At 34.3% G+C, this 17,633-nt stretch overlaps 1 protein-coding gene across 1 annotated transcript; it reads right to left on the bottom strand.

Moving 5' to 3' along the window:
- Window positions 1-8,253: 8,253 nt before the first annotated feature.
- LOC105567605 (homeobox protein Nkx-2.5-like) lies at window positions 8,254-11,969 on the bottom strand. The gene is made up of 3 exons (XM_012022586.1): window positions 10,793-11,969; window positions 10,209-10,297; window positions 8,254-9,969 (listed from the first exon to the last, which is right to left on the bottom strand). Exons 1-3 carry the CDS (start codon window positions 11,079-11,081, stop codon window positions 9,199-9,201), a joined length of 1,149 nt encoding a protein of 382 aa, XP_011877976.1. The 5' UTR covers window positions 11,082-11,969; the 3' UTR covers window positions 8,254-9,198.
- Window positions 11,970-17,633: the final 5,664 nt, after the last annotated feature.

Genomic DNA, 17,633 nt, shown 5'->3' with positions numbered 1-17,633 from the left:
AAATCTAGATCTGACACTCATCTGTTGTAAATAAAAGTGTTACATTGCCCTCACCGAAACGCTTTTTACATTCCGCCGTGTAAATCCTTACAAGACAGTTTCAGAGTGTCAAAGACCTAGTAGTTTTTAATTTATTTCTTTTGGCATTTTTTTTAAGTTTTAATGGTTAGGTGCATACACGCAACATTAATAATCGCTGTTATTACAGAATATTTAACACATTCTTTTACTGCAACATTAATTACGCCGGATATGTAAAGCAAACAGAATGTTTCTACGATAAATATATTTAGATATCTGAAAATTAAGTGAAACTAAAAAACTAACGAATAATTGAAAAAACAATAATTTTGTATACGGATAGATAAATGAATAAAAAAGAAATTTTTACTTAAGAAAAACGTCACTTATAGTCGCTAGTGATGATTGAAAATTTAAAAAATGAGCTTATTTTATTGAATTCGTTACGACTGAAACGATTTCAATAAAATTTGCCAGTTGGGAGAACAATAAGCTCACTTTTTTAATAAAAAGTTTAAATTTTGGCAAGCAACATGGAAAACTTTCAGATCTCTATCATCCATTTGCTTCGTAATTCGTATTTTTGGCATTTCTGAGTATCAACAAACTGTAGTGGTCGGCACAATTTTCGTGACGCAAGCCGCAAATTATTACGATGAGTTTTGCGTGGCACTAATAGCAACTGTAGATCGACACAAGGCCTCGTTTAGCGCAAGAGCATTATGGCTTTACAATGTTTACAACTATTCTAAACGAAGCAATAATGGACTGCAGAAGCGACTGTGAAGTCTATAGAGCTACACTGATTTTCCGTCGCGCACGTTAAACTACATATGAGCACAGATTACGGAGAGAAATCATGGTTAATTGTTATAATTAACATATTGTTCTCATCCTTTGATACGAATAAATAAATAAATTGTTTTAATAATACCAGAAGTCCCTACTCAGATAACTAAATAGCTTAATAAAACGTTTTGAAAATAAAATTAAATACAAAATCAAGTAGATCCATGAATAAAAAGGATGATATAAAATAATTTTAGTTTTGAATTTTCTCTCTATCTTTCACTTTTAAAAAGTTAAGGTCTTATTGCTATGAAAAAATAGTATTATTACCGATTGGCAATATTTCATTACTGGGGGTAAGTATTTAACTGTAACTAAAATATATTAGTTTAAAATGCAACAAACCATTTTCAAGCCTTAATTCAGGAATTTGCTATTGACGCGACGGTAACAAGCTCACAATTTGAAGCAGAAGTACATTCGTTCGAGTGCACCACTGATGGACTTGTCTCGTAAAACGAGAAAGGAACGATTTAACGCTCAATCAACCGACGAAAGCTAATTTTCATTAGCTGTTAATAGCGCAAGACCACCCTCTCCCTTGATCACCCTCTACAGCTCTGCGCCTTAACCCCCGCTATACCGTACTCCAAGCGTTCGTCTTTCGTTTGTTACGAGAGAGCTTCGTGTGTCAAATAAATGGTATAGAATAGAAACTTGCAAAGTTAACGCGAAATTTATCTGTTAAATAGTAAAACACCGTATAACTAAAAATTGCTTTCAAATGTATTATGCATAAATTACGCATTCTCTTTATTACAAATTCTGTCACAGAAAAATATTGTGATAGTTTTATTTTTAAAAGTTTTAAAATTAATTTAAATTAAACTCTTTTATATCAAAGCTCGTACTTGCATATAAATTCTTCTGTCTCCCATAATAAAAATTTATTTATTTATTACTGTTCTCTATATTTTGCAATTATTGATACTATAATGTTGCTATTGGATATATCATGTTTTTCATATCATCGATTTCTCTTTTCAAGTAAATTTCTTAACATTTGATCTTTGTTAAGCACTTTAAAGTCTCTGCTAAGAGTTTGCAAGAATTGAAATTAATTTTAATTTTCTTTAGCTTACGAACGTGTATCAATATTCAAGAGATAAAAGTCAAATTTGAAAGAAAAGCTAAGGATAATTTTTCACTATCTCTAACTAAATATTCTCTGCGTTTTGGTGAATTCATTGACAAGTATACTGAGAGTCAGATTTACTTGCAAAAAGATTATCAAAGCGAGATCAATTTGAATCTCATTTTAAAAAATCGTACAAAGAGAACAATTCAGCCGCTCGAGGCTACATAGCGGTCATTATCAATTTTGCACGAACCATTTGCGTGCACGGTAAAAAATTCTGACTTTTTCAAGCGCCTGCGATATCTCTTACAATAGATGTAAAACGAATGACCAAATTTAAAAGTATAATCCAGACCTTTTTCTACATGAAGCATAACTCGTAATATTTTACAGATCACGTTAGATATTTTTGTAAGACAGATTAATAAAAGATACATAAAAAATACTATTTAATCCGCAATCGTAAAAAACAAACAACTGCAGAGACATAACAAGATCTCTTTACTTTCATGAGTAAAACAAATGCACGACGTAAATCTGACTTCGCCACCCTCTCGAAGTAATATAAACGCAATTGCCGGTTCCAAGTTTGAGATTTCAGTCGTTACTTTCGTCTCTGTCGTCACTTTTTCCTCTACCTCTCTTATATACCATTCTTCCGACTTCTGACACGCGTTTCAATTGGGATGGTTGCCAAGGAAACCTAGGAGCCGGAGTGTCACATGGACTATTGAAGACGTTAAAGGGGACACCTCTCCATTTCGCAGAAAACATTCGAAACGCGCTAGAGACGAATATGATTTACGAGCTTAACACGTATTTTTATAGATTTAAATCTCGCATATCACTTTATATTTCTAGATAAATTATAAATTATTTCTTTTTGACAAGATCAAGTATTTTAACTGGTACCGTTAGACACACAGTACCATCCATAAGTGGAAACGCCCTATACTTTACAAATAAATAATGACACAGCAGCGATCTGTGCATATGTTTGGTATAAATATATCATAAGTCGTTTAAATAACGATATATTTATGATAAATACCGATAATTGTATAACGATATAACGATAAAAATAACGATAGAATTACGATACGTTTAAATAACGAATTAGACAGGAGGATTCGCAAAGAGCGAATTACGAGTAAAGTACATCTCTGGGAGATTCTCCAGCAAGAATGGAAACGTATCCCGACTGAATCTCTGCAAAAGTTAATCCATCGCATGCCGCGAGTATACAAGGCAATTCATTAAAGCAAAAGGTGGTTATATTTTGAGATTTATTATATTAAAAGCTTATCGTATGCACGTATGTATCTTCGTTTTAGTTTTCATTAGTTAAATAAACACTTACAATGCAAAATAGATCGATTTTATTATGTATTTCTACACACTTTTATAAATTGTTTCCAAACTTATGGAGGGTACTGTATAAGGCAACTTAACAATTTTCTGTTAATAAAAAAATTAAAATGTTTATTTAAAATTATTAAAAAATTTAGTGATTCGATTTTAACGAACAGTTTTTAAAACATGAAAACATTCTTCGACCAAACAATAATAACGAAAAATAATAAACCAGTTTTCTTATTAAATCGAAAGAATAAAATTATACTTTATTAACTTATTTAACTTAAGAGATTTTTATTTAGTCTCATGTGTGCGAAAATATTTCCTTTGTCTCGATCATCGATATCTGCTCTACTTTGTGGATTTGCGAAAAGGTGGGAGAAAATCAGCCCGAGTACATCGCGCGGATCATCAAGCGAGTAACGACGCTTGAAGTCTACCAAGAAGAACTTGTCGAGCGAACTACGGAGGGAACCGTTTCCTCCGCTTTTCCGGCATTTCAAAGAAGCAATTTAGCGATTTTTCGTGGCGAAGCGCCGTCGAGGAAAATTGGCGTACGAGCGGCCAATCAGCGGTGTTTCATGCAGCCGCCACGACTCAAAGAAATTCTTTCAAATATTTCTCGTAGGTTTCTCGTACTTACCAACTACGAGCACAGCTTACTGCCTCCACCTTCACCGGCGACGTCCTTTGTATCCTGAGAACAAAAAGAAACAATATTTATGTTAATTCAATCTTCATGGATATCATAAGTTATAATGAAATATAATGTGCAATTTGATTGCATAAATATAAATGGCACGCAGAGCAACCAATAAATTTCGTAAAGAGAAAATAAAAATTTAAACCAATAAATAATGAAACAATGATAAACAATTACGAAGAACAAAATTTTAAACATTTTAAACGCACAACATATAATGTTCCTTGACTTTTATAAGAAGAAATAAATATAAAATACATTTCACTGTTATATGTATACAGAAATTGTATATATTTATATGTATATATATTTTAACATTTTAGAAAAATCTTCTGTAGCAAAATATAGAGTGCAGGACATGTCAATAGTAAAAGTCGTCGAATGAGAATGACTGTTTCATAGGTTGGTAAATCAGATATTTAGGCTTATGGAAGGATGCAAGTTCACATCCCCTAATCTCTCGGCGTTCTAGTGCAACAAACGGTTATAGTTTCACGCACGGTAAAGCAGAATTTTCCGCTGATAATAAACGCATGTTTTCTCTTTCAGATAAATTACTTACACAATTATAACTTTAGACAAATTTCATAAGTTTCGTATTATCCCTTGAAAAAGGCGTCACTTATTTCAATAATTTCGTTAAACATTTATAAATTAATTATTAAAATAAAAACGGAATATACGAAGTAAGCATTTTCAAAGAATTCTTTGCTATACTAGAAATTACAAAGAGCGCGCATCGCGTGCGCCGTTTATTCTTGAGCATGCATATTTTTTTTTAATTTGTATACACGCGAAGAAGGTACTGTATGGGCAACGTCAATTTAAAGTAAAATGTAGTTTATCATTCGCCGATACGATACGCAATAAGCAGAGTTGTAGTCTGTATCGTTAATAACTACAATATATACTTTGAATTGTAGAAATACAAATATGTATAATATGTGGTTATTATAAAATAATTATGTAAAATCAAAATTATTGTATAAAATATTATATTATATATTTTTAAAAATAGGTATTTATTAAAATAATTATAGAATACTCAAATAAAATCTTCCTTTTAAATATAAACTCACAAAATTTTATACATATATTTTTACCTGTAACACTTATTCGAATCCTCGTTCGAATCATTTGAATAAATAATATAAAAACACAGAGCAAATGCTTTATTTTGCACAAATAGCCAATAACATAAAAATGTAAGACACTTAATTACCTCACAATTGCTCCGCCGGTGCCCGATGTCTCCAAGACCTCCTCCTTCTCTTCTCAGATTTCGTTGTTGCACTCACACAATACTTACTCGCAAAAATCATCGATCGCGCGAAATTTCGGACACTCCCGTACGCGATGTGAAATACCGCGAAACGCACGAAATATGACTAACAAATATCGCGTGACTTTCTATCATACAAATTACTCAAACTAACAATTTGCATTTTTGTTTCGGAAGAACAGGATAATGGATAAAACACTTTTGAATTGGCAATATAAAACGCAACGCAAGCAATAAGCGATTTTCGCTACTTCCCGCCCGTTCGCGTTACGAAGAACGACAGAGCGAATTACAGCGCGAACGTCGAAGTCGCACAAATTTCTCTCTTATCCCGAAAATGGAACAGATTTCACGAAATCGACAGATAATTAAAAGCGCGGTGCGTAAATGAGATGTAACCGCGACAAAGTATCACGGTTTACTTACATATTTTAGACGAGTTAGTCTGGTGAAATATCTTTTATACATTGGTAAAGAGCCGTCGCTTCAATATGAAATTCGCTTCTCATTACAAGTTGTAGAAACTTAATATTAATCGAGGAACGTTACTTGTTACTGATAAAGGTGTACAAATCGATAGCGTTTTATCCCTACATTCGTCGCGATCGAGTCTTGGAAACCGATAACGCAAAAGTAATACCATGCACGGAGCGACTCTCGCCACTGCCTGCCGGCTCGACGTTCGGCGAGCGAGTGATAGCGGCGGCGACCTTCAGGTAAACAATGGCCCGCCCGCGTAACGTCGTACGATACCGCGCCGAGAAAAAAAACAACAACGAACGTTGAGCGTTCGTTGTCCCGCGTACGAAATTGAAAATTCTGTACTTAATATGTTACATTACTTTGTTCCGTGACTGTTACTACGTTTTGCGTATCATTCTGCGGACTTATGGGTATTGATTAAATTAACGATTAATTCTGTTCAATCGAGATAATGTATCGGAACAAAAATCGTTGTTACTTAAATTCTAATTACTAAGATTAGAGATTTTACCTCAGTAGTTGGTATACACAAATGTATATTTCTAAATTGCAAATCTTCATTTATTATGAATCTAAAAGAGAAGCGAAGCACACCGCGCTTCGAAAACCAATCGGCAACGCGGAAAAGAGGCCTCAACTGTTCGATATTAACGACAGTCGCGCTGGTAACGTCTCTTTTTTTTATAAAGGGAAGATTTCGAGTAATTTAAGAACATTTTTTAAATATTTGTACAATGAGAAATGCCTAAAAATTATAAAGAAAACAATGTGAAGTATTTTAAATAAATTAGATTACTAGATAAATGTACCTATTGTTCTTTAATCTGTGCAATGAATAACCAGCAATACTCAGAACGAAGTAATGCAATTTGAATTTTAATGCAAAATTAGGTATGTTAATATTTCATCTGTTTCATCCTGTGATAAATTTCATTCATATGAAATGCAACAAGTAGGTTTCCTTTTCTATTCTTTAATAGCGAGATGATTAATGATTTGTATGTAAAAAAAGATCTCCCCATTTATAGCTAAAGTCTGATTTGTAGACATTGGTCCTTTTATGCATATGCTCGTCTATTTGCACAGCGTCGCGTGCCTTCTCTCTTGGGACCTCGCGCAAACGTTTGTCGCGGTTCCCTTCTGGCTTACAAGCAAATAGGATCGAATTTCTATGTTGAGCGTCTCGTGATTGATTATCTGAATATATGATATCGTAATGGAACCGCGCCGATCATAGGACATAGATATACGGTGCATGTGGAGTGATGCATCGATGCATCGACGTTATAAGTGTATGAAAAGTGCGAGAAACGCGTTTGCGTGTGTGACAAAAGAATTAATTTATTTAACCTCTGAAAAAAATCAACGATCTAATTCTAAATACACGGCACGAGAACGTTTCATTAAGAAATTTACCCACTTTTACTTTTTTTTCGCGTTTTCCGATGAAAGTCTCATCGAAATCCCGATCTCTTTTATGCTACATAAATTTTTTAGCTTCTCTCGTGTAGACAACACGTACGGATTAATTTATCTCATAGGACTGGAACCTATCGCGCAAGTGCGGCGCAGGTGCATGTCTGGAAAGGAATTGTGGGGTGCAGGTTGCATTTCGTTTAGGTAGATACAATGCGGCCACGTGAGTCTTATAAAATTATCAGTGACATTCTTATCGGCTTGTTCCCATGGCCCTTTATGGCACCAGTAGCACCATGAACACGATTACACTGATGTAAATCGTTTATGTGGGCAGCACTTGACTGCCAGATGACCCGTCGTGTTCGCGCGATAACCCAAAAGGCGCCTATGGCTTCGCTCAAGCTGTCAGAACTCACCTATTTATAAATGCCATTTCGCCATATTTCCGTATCGAACCGCGGACTCACAAGAGGCATCTGGATCAAATTTAATTCGGCGGAAATCGACATCGATCGTAAATATACCGGGCATTCATGTAAATGCATGTAGCAAATACACCAGTACCGGACAGGCTATGCAAACATCATGCGTTCGATTTGTTGCAATAACTAGATTAATAACAATTTTATTGAGTGCAATGATGTAACAGCAGAGAATAAAATAAAATAATAGAAAATAATGAACGTGATTGCAACTGAAATCGAGGCATTAGCTGACTCGATGTCGAAATTTACCAAACGTTGAATTCTTTAAAATAATTATTTTTTCATGGCATGCTTATGCATTTCATTATAATCTTAAGCTTATCTAATATCAGTTCTACGATAGAGCTGAGTGTGAAACATATTTTGCTTAGTATAAAGACTGCATTCATCACTTTTTTAAAACAGGATGAAAGTTTAAACTGTCTAAATAAATATATGACTTCAAACCTCTTATAATGTCCTTATAAATAATTTTAAAGAAGAAATTAATTATTCTAAAATTATCCCCATATTAGATGTAAAACTTTATTTAAGAGGCAAGGTGAAATAATTCTTTAAGTCTACATCTACAGGAGACATACAATACTTTCATATTTGTGTTACATATTTAATAGAAAACTGAACATTTCTCGTAACTTGTCGACAATATACACAATTCTGTTTCTATTCAGCAAGATACCATCTGAACGAAATTAATTTATTGCACAACTAACGTCTGCACTTGAAAGTCAGAGGAAAAAAAACTTTCCGAGGCACACAACATCCGCGGAAAAGTGCTCGATGTTTCCGCAAAGACCACTTGAAGCAATTTCCGCTCTCTTGTACGGCGCGTTATTATTTCAAAGGGAATATCTTAGCTCACTAAAAAACAGCTGCCATCGCAAGTTTATTCTCTAGATAGCGTATTTCTAGCTTACAATTAGCATCAATCGCTTACATATAGAGAATAATTAAAGTTTAATACATCTTTGGTGTATTCTTCGATGTATTATTTCTTTCGCCAACACATCTTTAGGTATCTTTTGCCGAGATTCAGCAATTTAATTTAACGTCAAAGTATTAATGTAATACCTTTTAACTTATTAGATAAATTATATAAAGGATGATTGATGAATAACTCGCCTTTTTATTATGTGACATGCATAAAAAATATTGTACACAATATAAAAAGATAAAAGTATAATCCGTTCTCTAAGATTAAATTATCATTTTACTAATCATCTTCATCATATCGATTCTAAATTAATCAATAATCGATATTAATAAGTAGATTGATAATAAAATTCGAATATTTATCGATGTGAAAGTCTTTTCAGCAACACACATAATTAATTTAAAGATTATTTGAAAAGATTCAAGTGATAATATCTCTCCCTCTCCCTCTCTCTCTTTCTCTCTTCCTTTCTCAATTAGTTGCTAAATCTGAGTTGTTCTTATCAATAGAACCACTGTAGATCCGAAGATATAAATTGCGATTTAATTATTTGAAACTTTTACGTGAGATAAATTTTTTTTGGTGCACCTACCACAATCGCTGCAGATTTTGATCCATGGGTACCTGCTCCATATAATTCACGTACTGCATTTGGTAATTGGTGGGAGCAATGTAATTTGAAAATCCATACTCGCCATTAGAGACATCCATAGACATTCGCCTATCAGTCATAAGCTGTTTGTTATCGGGCTGAACAGTTTTCAAGTCTGGATACGATACGGCTTCGTTGACATTCGCACATGTCTTAAATTCTGTCTTGATTAATCGACTGCAATCGTGCACATTTGGCGGGACTTCCGTCACAAAATTGCCTCTGTATTCTGGAACGTGCTGCCTGTCCGGCATGTCGTTCAGACCTGATCTTCCGGGCATCTCTGAATTTATTTCCGGTTTGTACTCCGGACTAATGTTGGAATCAATCCTCACCTCGTTTGAATTGGACCTGAAGTCCGGACTGAGACGAATATCGTTTGTCCTAAAGTCCGTTTGTATCGGAGCGCTTAAATCCGATCGGATATTCGGCCAGTAAGGTGCGTTGTAGGGCTCTTGTACATTGGGTTTACCGTCTTTGATGAGGATCGGTACGGCGATCTTTTTCAGGGGCTGATTCTTCATATTTTGTGCCTGCAGCTTCTCGGCGTCCTCGATCCGGGCGCGTTTGTTCTTATAACGTCGATTCTGGAACCAAATCTTCACTTGAGTGCTGGTTAACTTCAGAGTTTGGGCCAACATTTCTCTTTCAGGTGCGCTTAGATATCGCTGCAGCTTGAATCGCTGTTCTAATTCATAAACTTGTGTCTGCAAAGTGGATTATGGGGTTATTTATAAGCGCTTTGCGCTTTTTAATATTTTGTTTTAAACGTAATGTTTATAATTTGTTACAAAATCATCTTAAATTATAATTAACTGTAAGTCTGTAAATAAAATCATTTTTATAAAATAATTTTACCAAAAAGTACTATCTGAATTAAAGTGAATAACTATAATAATTGAATAATTTTCAGTTATCTATTGAATGTAAAGAGACTCAAACCTACTTGCGAGAACAACACTCGTGGCTTCCGTTTCGTTCTTTTACCGGATTGGCTTTTGCGCAATTCCGTTTTGCTGGACGTAACAATATTACCTAAAAATAAAATCAAATTCATTATATACGTATTATCAGAAAATTTATTATTATTACTAAATTGTTATTAATAAAGCTAAAATTCGAAACAATAAAATATTTGGGAAATAATTCTAGCAAAATATATCACAGAAGCGACCCTTAATTTGACGCGTAATATAATTTCTCAAACTTAAAAATAAATTATACTCTTTCATAATTTATCCTTTAATATATTTATTTCTCATACGTTAATACTATAATTTACATTTCAAAAAGTGCAAGTATTTGCAACAATTTATAAAGAAACCACGAAAATCTTTTAAATAAAAAAAAATGTGTCCTTTATCACAATTACTTTTATCTAATAAAGATTACTATAAAGCGCAAGAAGAATCAAACAATCAGACAAATTTTGCTATATAGTTCCATGTTGTAAATTATTACTGTATAATTATAAATCATAAAAAATGATATATCTCTAAATCAACTTTTACAAAGAAAAGTATTGCTTACCGTCTTCGGTAATAGAAGTCTCTTGATACGGCGGTACCACCTGACTCAATTGGTGAACGTGGTTGAGATCCGAGTAATGTTGATAGCTAGACATCGGTTGATCCTTAAATTTATCCATTTCCCAATTGCTGTCTAGGACAACGTTAGAATACGAATAATACTCTTGGTGCACATGTTGCTGCTGAGTTTGATTTTGATGATGCGCGTAACAATCCATGACACCAAGTTGTTGATCTTCGCTGAGGATATCACGAACGCTGAATGGAGTTGACACCGAAGAGGACAACATTCTAAAGCATTTTTCGATTGTCGACCGGGTCACTTGTGATGCGTCGGACGTCACTTCCTCAGAAAAAATTCCCGACGCATTGTATTTCTTCTTAAACGAGTCTCGGCTCTTTAATTCAGCAACTGAAGTTTCTCTTCACTTTGCAGAGTTTGGAGCCTCGGTACACTCACGGTACACACGCGATTCGATTGTCTGATCGTACTCCGACGATTATTTCTTTAAGCGTTAACTCAGTTAATGTTCAACAAATAAGTCTCGCCCTTCGTAGAGATCTTGATTGCTTCGTTAATTGTCAAACTTGATTATAAATTCATACATTTATCAAGAGTCTTAAATTCACGCGCAGAAATCTCGGTGGAGCGCTCACGTGTGAACTGTCAATTTAATTACGGAGCGAAGAGACGTTCAAATTTGTACGTCGAATTCTTAACAATTCGTCCGTGATCTTGTTAAACAGCAAAATTTGATATTGGCACACGATGAGACAAACACGTCACTGTCCAACGGCACAAGTATCTGTAAAATTGGCGAGAGCAACCAACAGTCGTTTATCGATGCACTATCCCTGTTTCGGGGGATGGTCACGGCTGAGTGGTCGGGTCGGAGGGCAGACGTATAATGTGACTTGGTCTTGCAAGGGAGTCAAGTGTTGGTCCCGTCGCACAGGAACGTCACGTCGATACACTGACGTGAGTGTGAGGATGCGTTGGTGTACGACTAAAGATTTTCACTACCACAATTACGCACAAGTTTAACGGTAACTCCGTATATTACAATTTTTACAGAAGGTGTTCTTGTTGGGAGAAATGTGTAATTAATTTAAATTACTGTAATTGTTGTAGTATTTTTGAATTAACATTAAAAGATATTAATTTCTTAAGTGACTTTTATAACAAATGTATACATACGTGTGTTAGAATAAATCTTACAAAACAAATAATGGAAATACAAATAATAAGAATTAACATGAATATTTATATGCAGTTTTAGACACCACAGACTTTAAATTCAAAAGTAATTTAGAACAATTACTAAAATTTTAAATAAGTAGATTTTTAAGTGACTTTTTATAATTTTCTGACAACTGCATAATACGGAACATAAAACAAATTTTACATAAATTTATGTACTTTTATTTAATCGTAAAATATTTTAAATCAAAATTGACAATTTAAGCGGTTGAGTCAACTTTAATTGACCGAGTAAAATACTTTTGATCCCCCAATTCTTCTTGACAAAAGTCGCATAGAAAAGCACAATTGAAATGAGAGCAACGATTGCAGCGTATAATAATTATTGATCTCGGAAGTGTCTGAATAATTGAGAAGACAGCGAAATATCTTTTTGCGTCGCGACAGCCATAGCCGTTGGTAACGCAAGGCGGAGGAGAGTACGAAAGACCCGCCTATACGAAACGAATCCGACCAATCGAAACATGCTGCGAGTCGTGTTTCTAAAAGCAACGATTAAACGATCATTTGCGCAATACGTTCCCTCCCGTTCTCCCTCGATTAATCATCATCGTTTTTCCTGGAAGCAGCGCGCAGTGTAATTAATTGATATTTCTTCTCGACCATCGTCGTGCATGCCCTCAGATAGCCATTAAACTCATTGCAAATTAACGAAAATCAAAATAGACCTGATATAATAAATGTAATAATAGCTACAGCAATTTTGGGCGAAGAGGAAAAAAGATAAGGACAAGAAAAAAGGCGGCGGAACTACACAAAAAGATTAAATAATAAAAAAACAAGAATGTTATATTGGAATTGGGAAGTATTAGAATATTTTTTAGCTATAGATAGAAAGACAATTGCACAATGAGTAAGAATTAGTATGGAAAGTATGAATGGGTTAGATTTTAAGATTGTGAACCAAGTTCTTGTGGTGCTGAAGTATAATAAAGATTATCTAATAAATGTAATGTGTAATAGGATAAAATAGAACTATTTAAGTCGGTTAAAGAAAGAATTGGATAAAAAATTTTCAAGACAAATAGGACTTTTCAATTTTCAAGAAACTTTTCGAGTCACGGACCTTTTTGGCTCTTTGTCTTCAAAGTTTCCAATTTATTTCTGAAGAAAAAGTTAAAACTAACTCACATAGTCTTTTCTTGCCGCATATGTTATTGCAAACGGAAAAGTCAAATAAATCTCATTGAATAAATAACATAGAAATTTAACAATATTTAAACAACACACAAGAACGGCCGATGCGAGTCTAAGGCAGGATGTAGATAGCCTATACTTGTAATTTATTAAAATGTGAATTCATATACTGTTTCTTTCCACATTTGTCCTGCGCGCCGATTTCTTTTCGGACATAACGCAGTTTTATTACAGGTGGAGTTGTTACCGTCAGCAAATTCACATATTCAAATCGATAAACGATTTGGAATTATATTTAAAAATAATGCTACATTTTCGCATTTTTTGATGCTACATTTAACATTCAATACCCCCCTTTCCCCGTACTGTAAGTTATTCTTATCGCGAAAAATATTACCCCAGCCAGGATTCGAACCTGGGACCTCCCTCAATCTGTGACGGGCGTCTTAATAATATTTGTTTCTTTAATTTCTCTAGATTTGCTGCTTATTGTAACATTTTTTTAAATCTAGTTAGATTTACATAGCCGCGGATCTTAGTTATCTAATATAGTATTTGCTTTATATTTTTCTAATTTTAAACTGAATTGAGCTAATAAGAGACTTTAACGAACAAATAATAACTAACAATCTAATAAGAAATATTTATCGAATAATATCCCAAATAACGGTAAATAATTGAAAGCAAGGTAAATATTTAAAAAATGTAGAAGAAATTTGTACTCCACAGATGCTCTGCGTCGGCAATTGTCAGCACTAAGCAACGGAAGAGACTCAAATTAATGTGATTTCTGCTCGAACAGAAAACGTGAAACGGACCCGTCGTCTAGACATCCAGATACACGCAATTGTCTGGGCCACTCACGGGAAAACGACAAAAGTCTCGTTCAATGTGCTCGAGCGCAGAAACGCAGTCGAGCTGACCTCTTCAATAGCAACCTCATCTGCAGTCCTGCAAGTCTGCAAGCTCGGATATGCGGACAACATTAAACAGTGCGCTTCTTAGGTTTTCGTTGTTTACGTGTCTTAAAGTGTTTTCTTTTGCACGTGACAATGTTAATACAAGTATATTTATTATTTGTTCAATACGCTTGTATCTTTAGCTAAAACGTACGGGTTAACGTTTAATTCGCGGATTTTTCTTAAATATGCATATTAAACATGTTAACAATTTACATTAATGTCAAGTTAAATAATTTGTTGCGGTTATATTATACTTAATGTCATTACACAATCAAGGAAAAGTTTATAAAGTAATTTCGATGCTTTGGTCGATTTCCAAATTCCAATTTCTGTGTCATTGTATATACAATCGTAACGTAATATTAATTTTTAATTCGTTATATAAATTTAATTGATTTATTACATAAAACTTAATTGGTTTGTCATAAAAGATTTCTAGCAGAGAAATAGATAATTTACAACTTCCTGTTACCTTTAAGCAAAATCAAGGAAATTAATCTCATTAATGAATTATTATTTAAATATCTAATGAAACGAGATCCTAATTACGTTACTGTTTACACAGAAAATCTATGAAGAGAGGAAAGTCAGGTAGCTCATGTTATTTGTCATCATTTCGACACTTAAAGTGACATTCTTGACGACATTTGACAAATAACGTCAGTGGTAATTATATCGTTGACACCAACTGAGGGCCTTTCTCTTGCGTAACGGGCCTGGACTCACGCTAACTTTTTTCAGGTACCACCTGTAAGACTTTCTTTCGGCCTATTACAGTAACGTTCATCTGGTATTGTCTAGTAATGTGTAGCAGTCATCGATAGCGATAAGAAAAAGAACAGATTCGGAAAATGCAGACGGCTCACCATGGGCGGCATGGGACCCCCCACGCGCTTGGCCAATACACGCCACCGTGCGAGATTTTTCTATAAACTATACACGGACAGGGCATCCGAGGCCGCATGCGGCTATTTAGACGCGAGACGACAGCACAAAGGGCCCATTTATGCGGCAACACGGACGGGTCGGTCTTGCAACTGGACACCGCATTATGCCAAGATCTCTTTTCACGACCTCAGTTTTAGCGTGCGGGCAATCAAAGTGCATTGATTCTGCTTAGTTTGGATACCTACTTATAGTCGATTGTCAATTCCAATGTATAAGACAATAACGTGAATTTATATGACATAAATACAGCGTTGGGAAGTAACTCGTTACTTGTAACAAAGTTACAGCTACTTCTTGTTAAACTTGGTAAACTTTAACTTAACTTCGTCACTTTCTCTCCACCTGTAACTGTAACTTCACTCAGTTACATTAATAGTGACTTTATATGTATTTTAAACCTCCACAGATTGCATTAGGCCTTGCGCTTGCGCATAAACGTCTTCATCGACACTTTACAATTCAAATGCCGATTTGATATTTTTATTTTCATTGCAAGAAAATAACTGCAAAGTAACGAATCGTCACTTTTTGAGTAACTGTAACTGTAACAGGTTACTTTTCAGAATTGGTAACTTGTAACTGTAATTAGTTAATTTCTAGCAAAAAAAAACTTTAACTGTAACTAGACACTTTTATAAAATAACTTTCCCATCCTGCATAAATATTTCTCTTGCTCAAACTACAATAATTAGGATCCACGGTATCTTACGGTAGAAGTCAATGAAGTTTTAAAAATCACATATATAAGCAAATGTATTTACTTACTTTAAAAAAATTTTTTTGTCAGTGTATTTGATCAATTTGGATTTTACTCGTCTTACATTATTTCACTAAGTCGAGAATTTTGTGCATAAATTTCTATTGAAAAAAAAGATTAAATTTTCAAAATATTACATATTCTAAGTATTATAAAACAAACGTTTCGTTTTATAAATTTTATGAGACTAAATCGATAATTATTAATTAATAGCTATGGAGAAATTTGTTACGCTAAAGTTATAATTTTGTTCTACGAGAGATACATTCCCGAAAAACGGCCGTTGCCCGTTTTATCAAGAGAAACAGCGTTATCTGCAGCCGAATTGAAAATAAGCGAAAGTTAGTTAAACGATTTGTGAGGACGCTCACACGGCGCCTCCGCAGGACTTTCCAGACGCCGGCGCTTCTTTCCCACAGTTAAGAAGGCGCCTGCCTCGCTATCTTTTGGCGCCTACCACGCATGAAGCCTAACGTATGTCCACGCACGCGCCGCTCTTGTGCGTGTATATAATTACACGCGTGACTAACAGGGCGCATTAATAAGATCGCGTCAGTTAACAAGAAGACTTTATGGGAATAACTGTTTTGTAATATTTTCTATATTGACGTTTTTAACGTACACTTGATTATTCTTTTCATTCTTGCCTCATGTCATATGATTTTTTAGAAAACCGCTGTGCAAAATGTCTTCAAAGTTTTAATACAACTACAATCCGACGTTTAGATAAAAGTGTTAAAATTGAGCGATACAAAATGAAATAACGAATAATGTAGTAAAATTCTAAAATTGTGATGTCTCTTTCTTAAAAAAAATATAGAATATAAATCATTCAAATATTTCATTTAATTTTCTACATTCTTTTTAACGAAACACATGAAAAAGAAATAGTTAACACATTTACCAAAAATTCTATTTTACTATACTTTTAAGTGATCTCTAATAACGATATAAGTTTGATCTTTCGATTTCAGAAACAATTGCACTTAAAATATAGATTAAATTATATATACAAGAGAAATATAATGCATACATAAGATGTAGCAGTAAAATATATATATGTATATATATATATGTATATGCCTAAATGCGCTGCATCAAGTTCGAGTTTCGAGGGGGCGATTTTTCGAATTCCATCCACGGGCGCGTCAAGGGTTTCGGGCGCCTCTAGAAGCGCGTCTGGATTATGTTAGTTTCAACTCGTCGAAGTCGCACAGTCGAAAAGGGCCCGAGAAGGATCGCCTCCTCCTGTTACTCCGGGGAAAACTGCATTGTTTTGTTTTGGGCTTTAACGATACCAGAGAATTCTGATACTGACAGCAAAATCACCCTATCGAAATTGTGACACGCTCCTCCTCTTCGTGTCAAATGTCACGATAAGCAGACAAAGCTTACAAGTTTCGATAATTTAGATGTGTTTAAAAGTCATGACGTCCCTGGGAATTCTGGAGCTCAATTCGAGAGCAAGGAGTGTGAGATAACTCATTTAAAACTGAAGACACATTCTTCAGATTGCAAATCGTTGACATGTAATACGTCACTCTATTTTATTATTTTCATGTATATTCATTGTAATAATGATATTGCTTCAATGATTTAAAATTCCAAAGTATTCTGAGAATATTTGTTCGTTTATTATTACACTTGCTTCTTGCTTAATCCTTTCTCCGTAAAAATGTATTTAGGATATATTAGTTTTGTTATCGCGAATGTTGAAGTGTTTTGCGAGAAACAGCGTGGGAAAACGATAGCTCTCTTGTAATGTACTCCTTTTCTT

This window comes from Vollenhovia emeryi, unplaced genomic scaffold (assembly GCF_000949405.1).
Source record: "Vollenhovia emeryi isolate VEMERY1.0 unplaced genomic scaffold, V.emery_V1.0 DF939136.1, whole genome shotgun sequence".
Lineage (NCBI taxonomy): Eukaryota > Metazoa > Arthropoda > Insecta > Hymenoptera > Formicidae > Vollenhovia > Vollenhovia emeryi.
This window is presented reverse-complemented; position numbering and strand designations above follow the sequence as displayed.

Excerpts from the sequence above, each read along its gene's own strand:
- LOC105567605 (XM_012022586.1), bottom strand. The coding sequence starts at position 11,081 with ATGTTGTCCTCTTCGGTGTCAACTCCATTCAGCGTTCGTGATATCCTC. Across the intron at positions 10,298-10,792 it reads GACTTCTATTACCGAAGACG|GTAATATTGTTACGTCCAGC; the intron begins GTAAGCAATACT and ends TTTTATTTTTAG. Across the intron at positions 9,970-10,208 it reads CACGAGTGTTGTTCTCGCAA|ACACAAGTTTATGAATTAGA; the intron begins GTAGGTTTGAGT and ends TCCACTTTGCAG.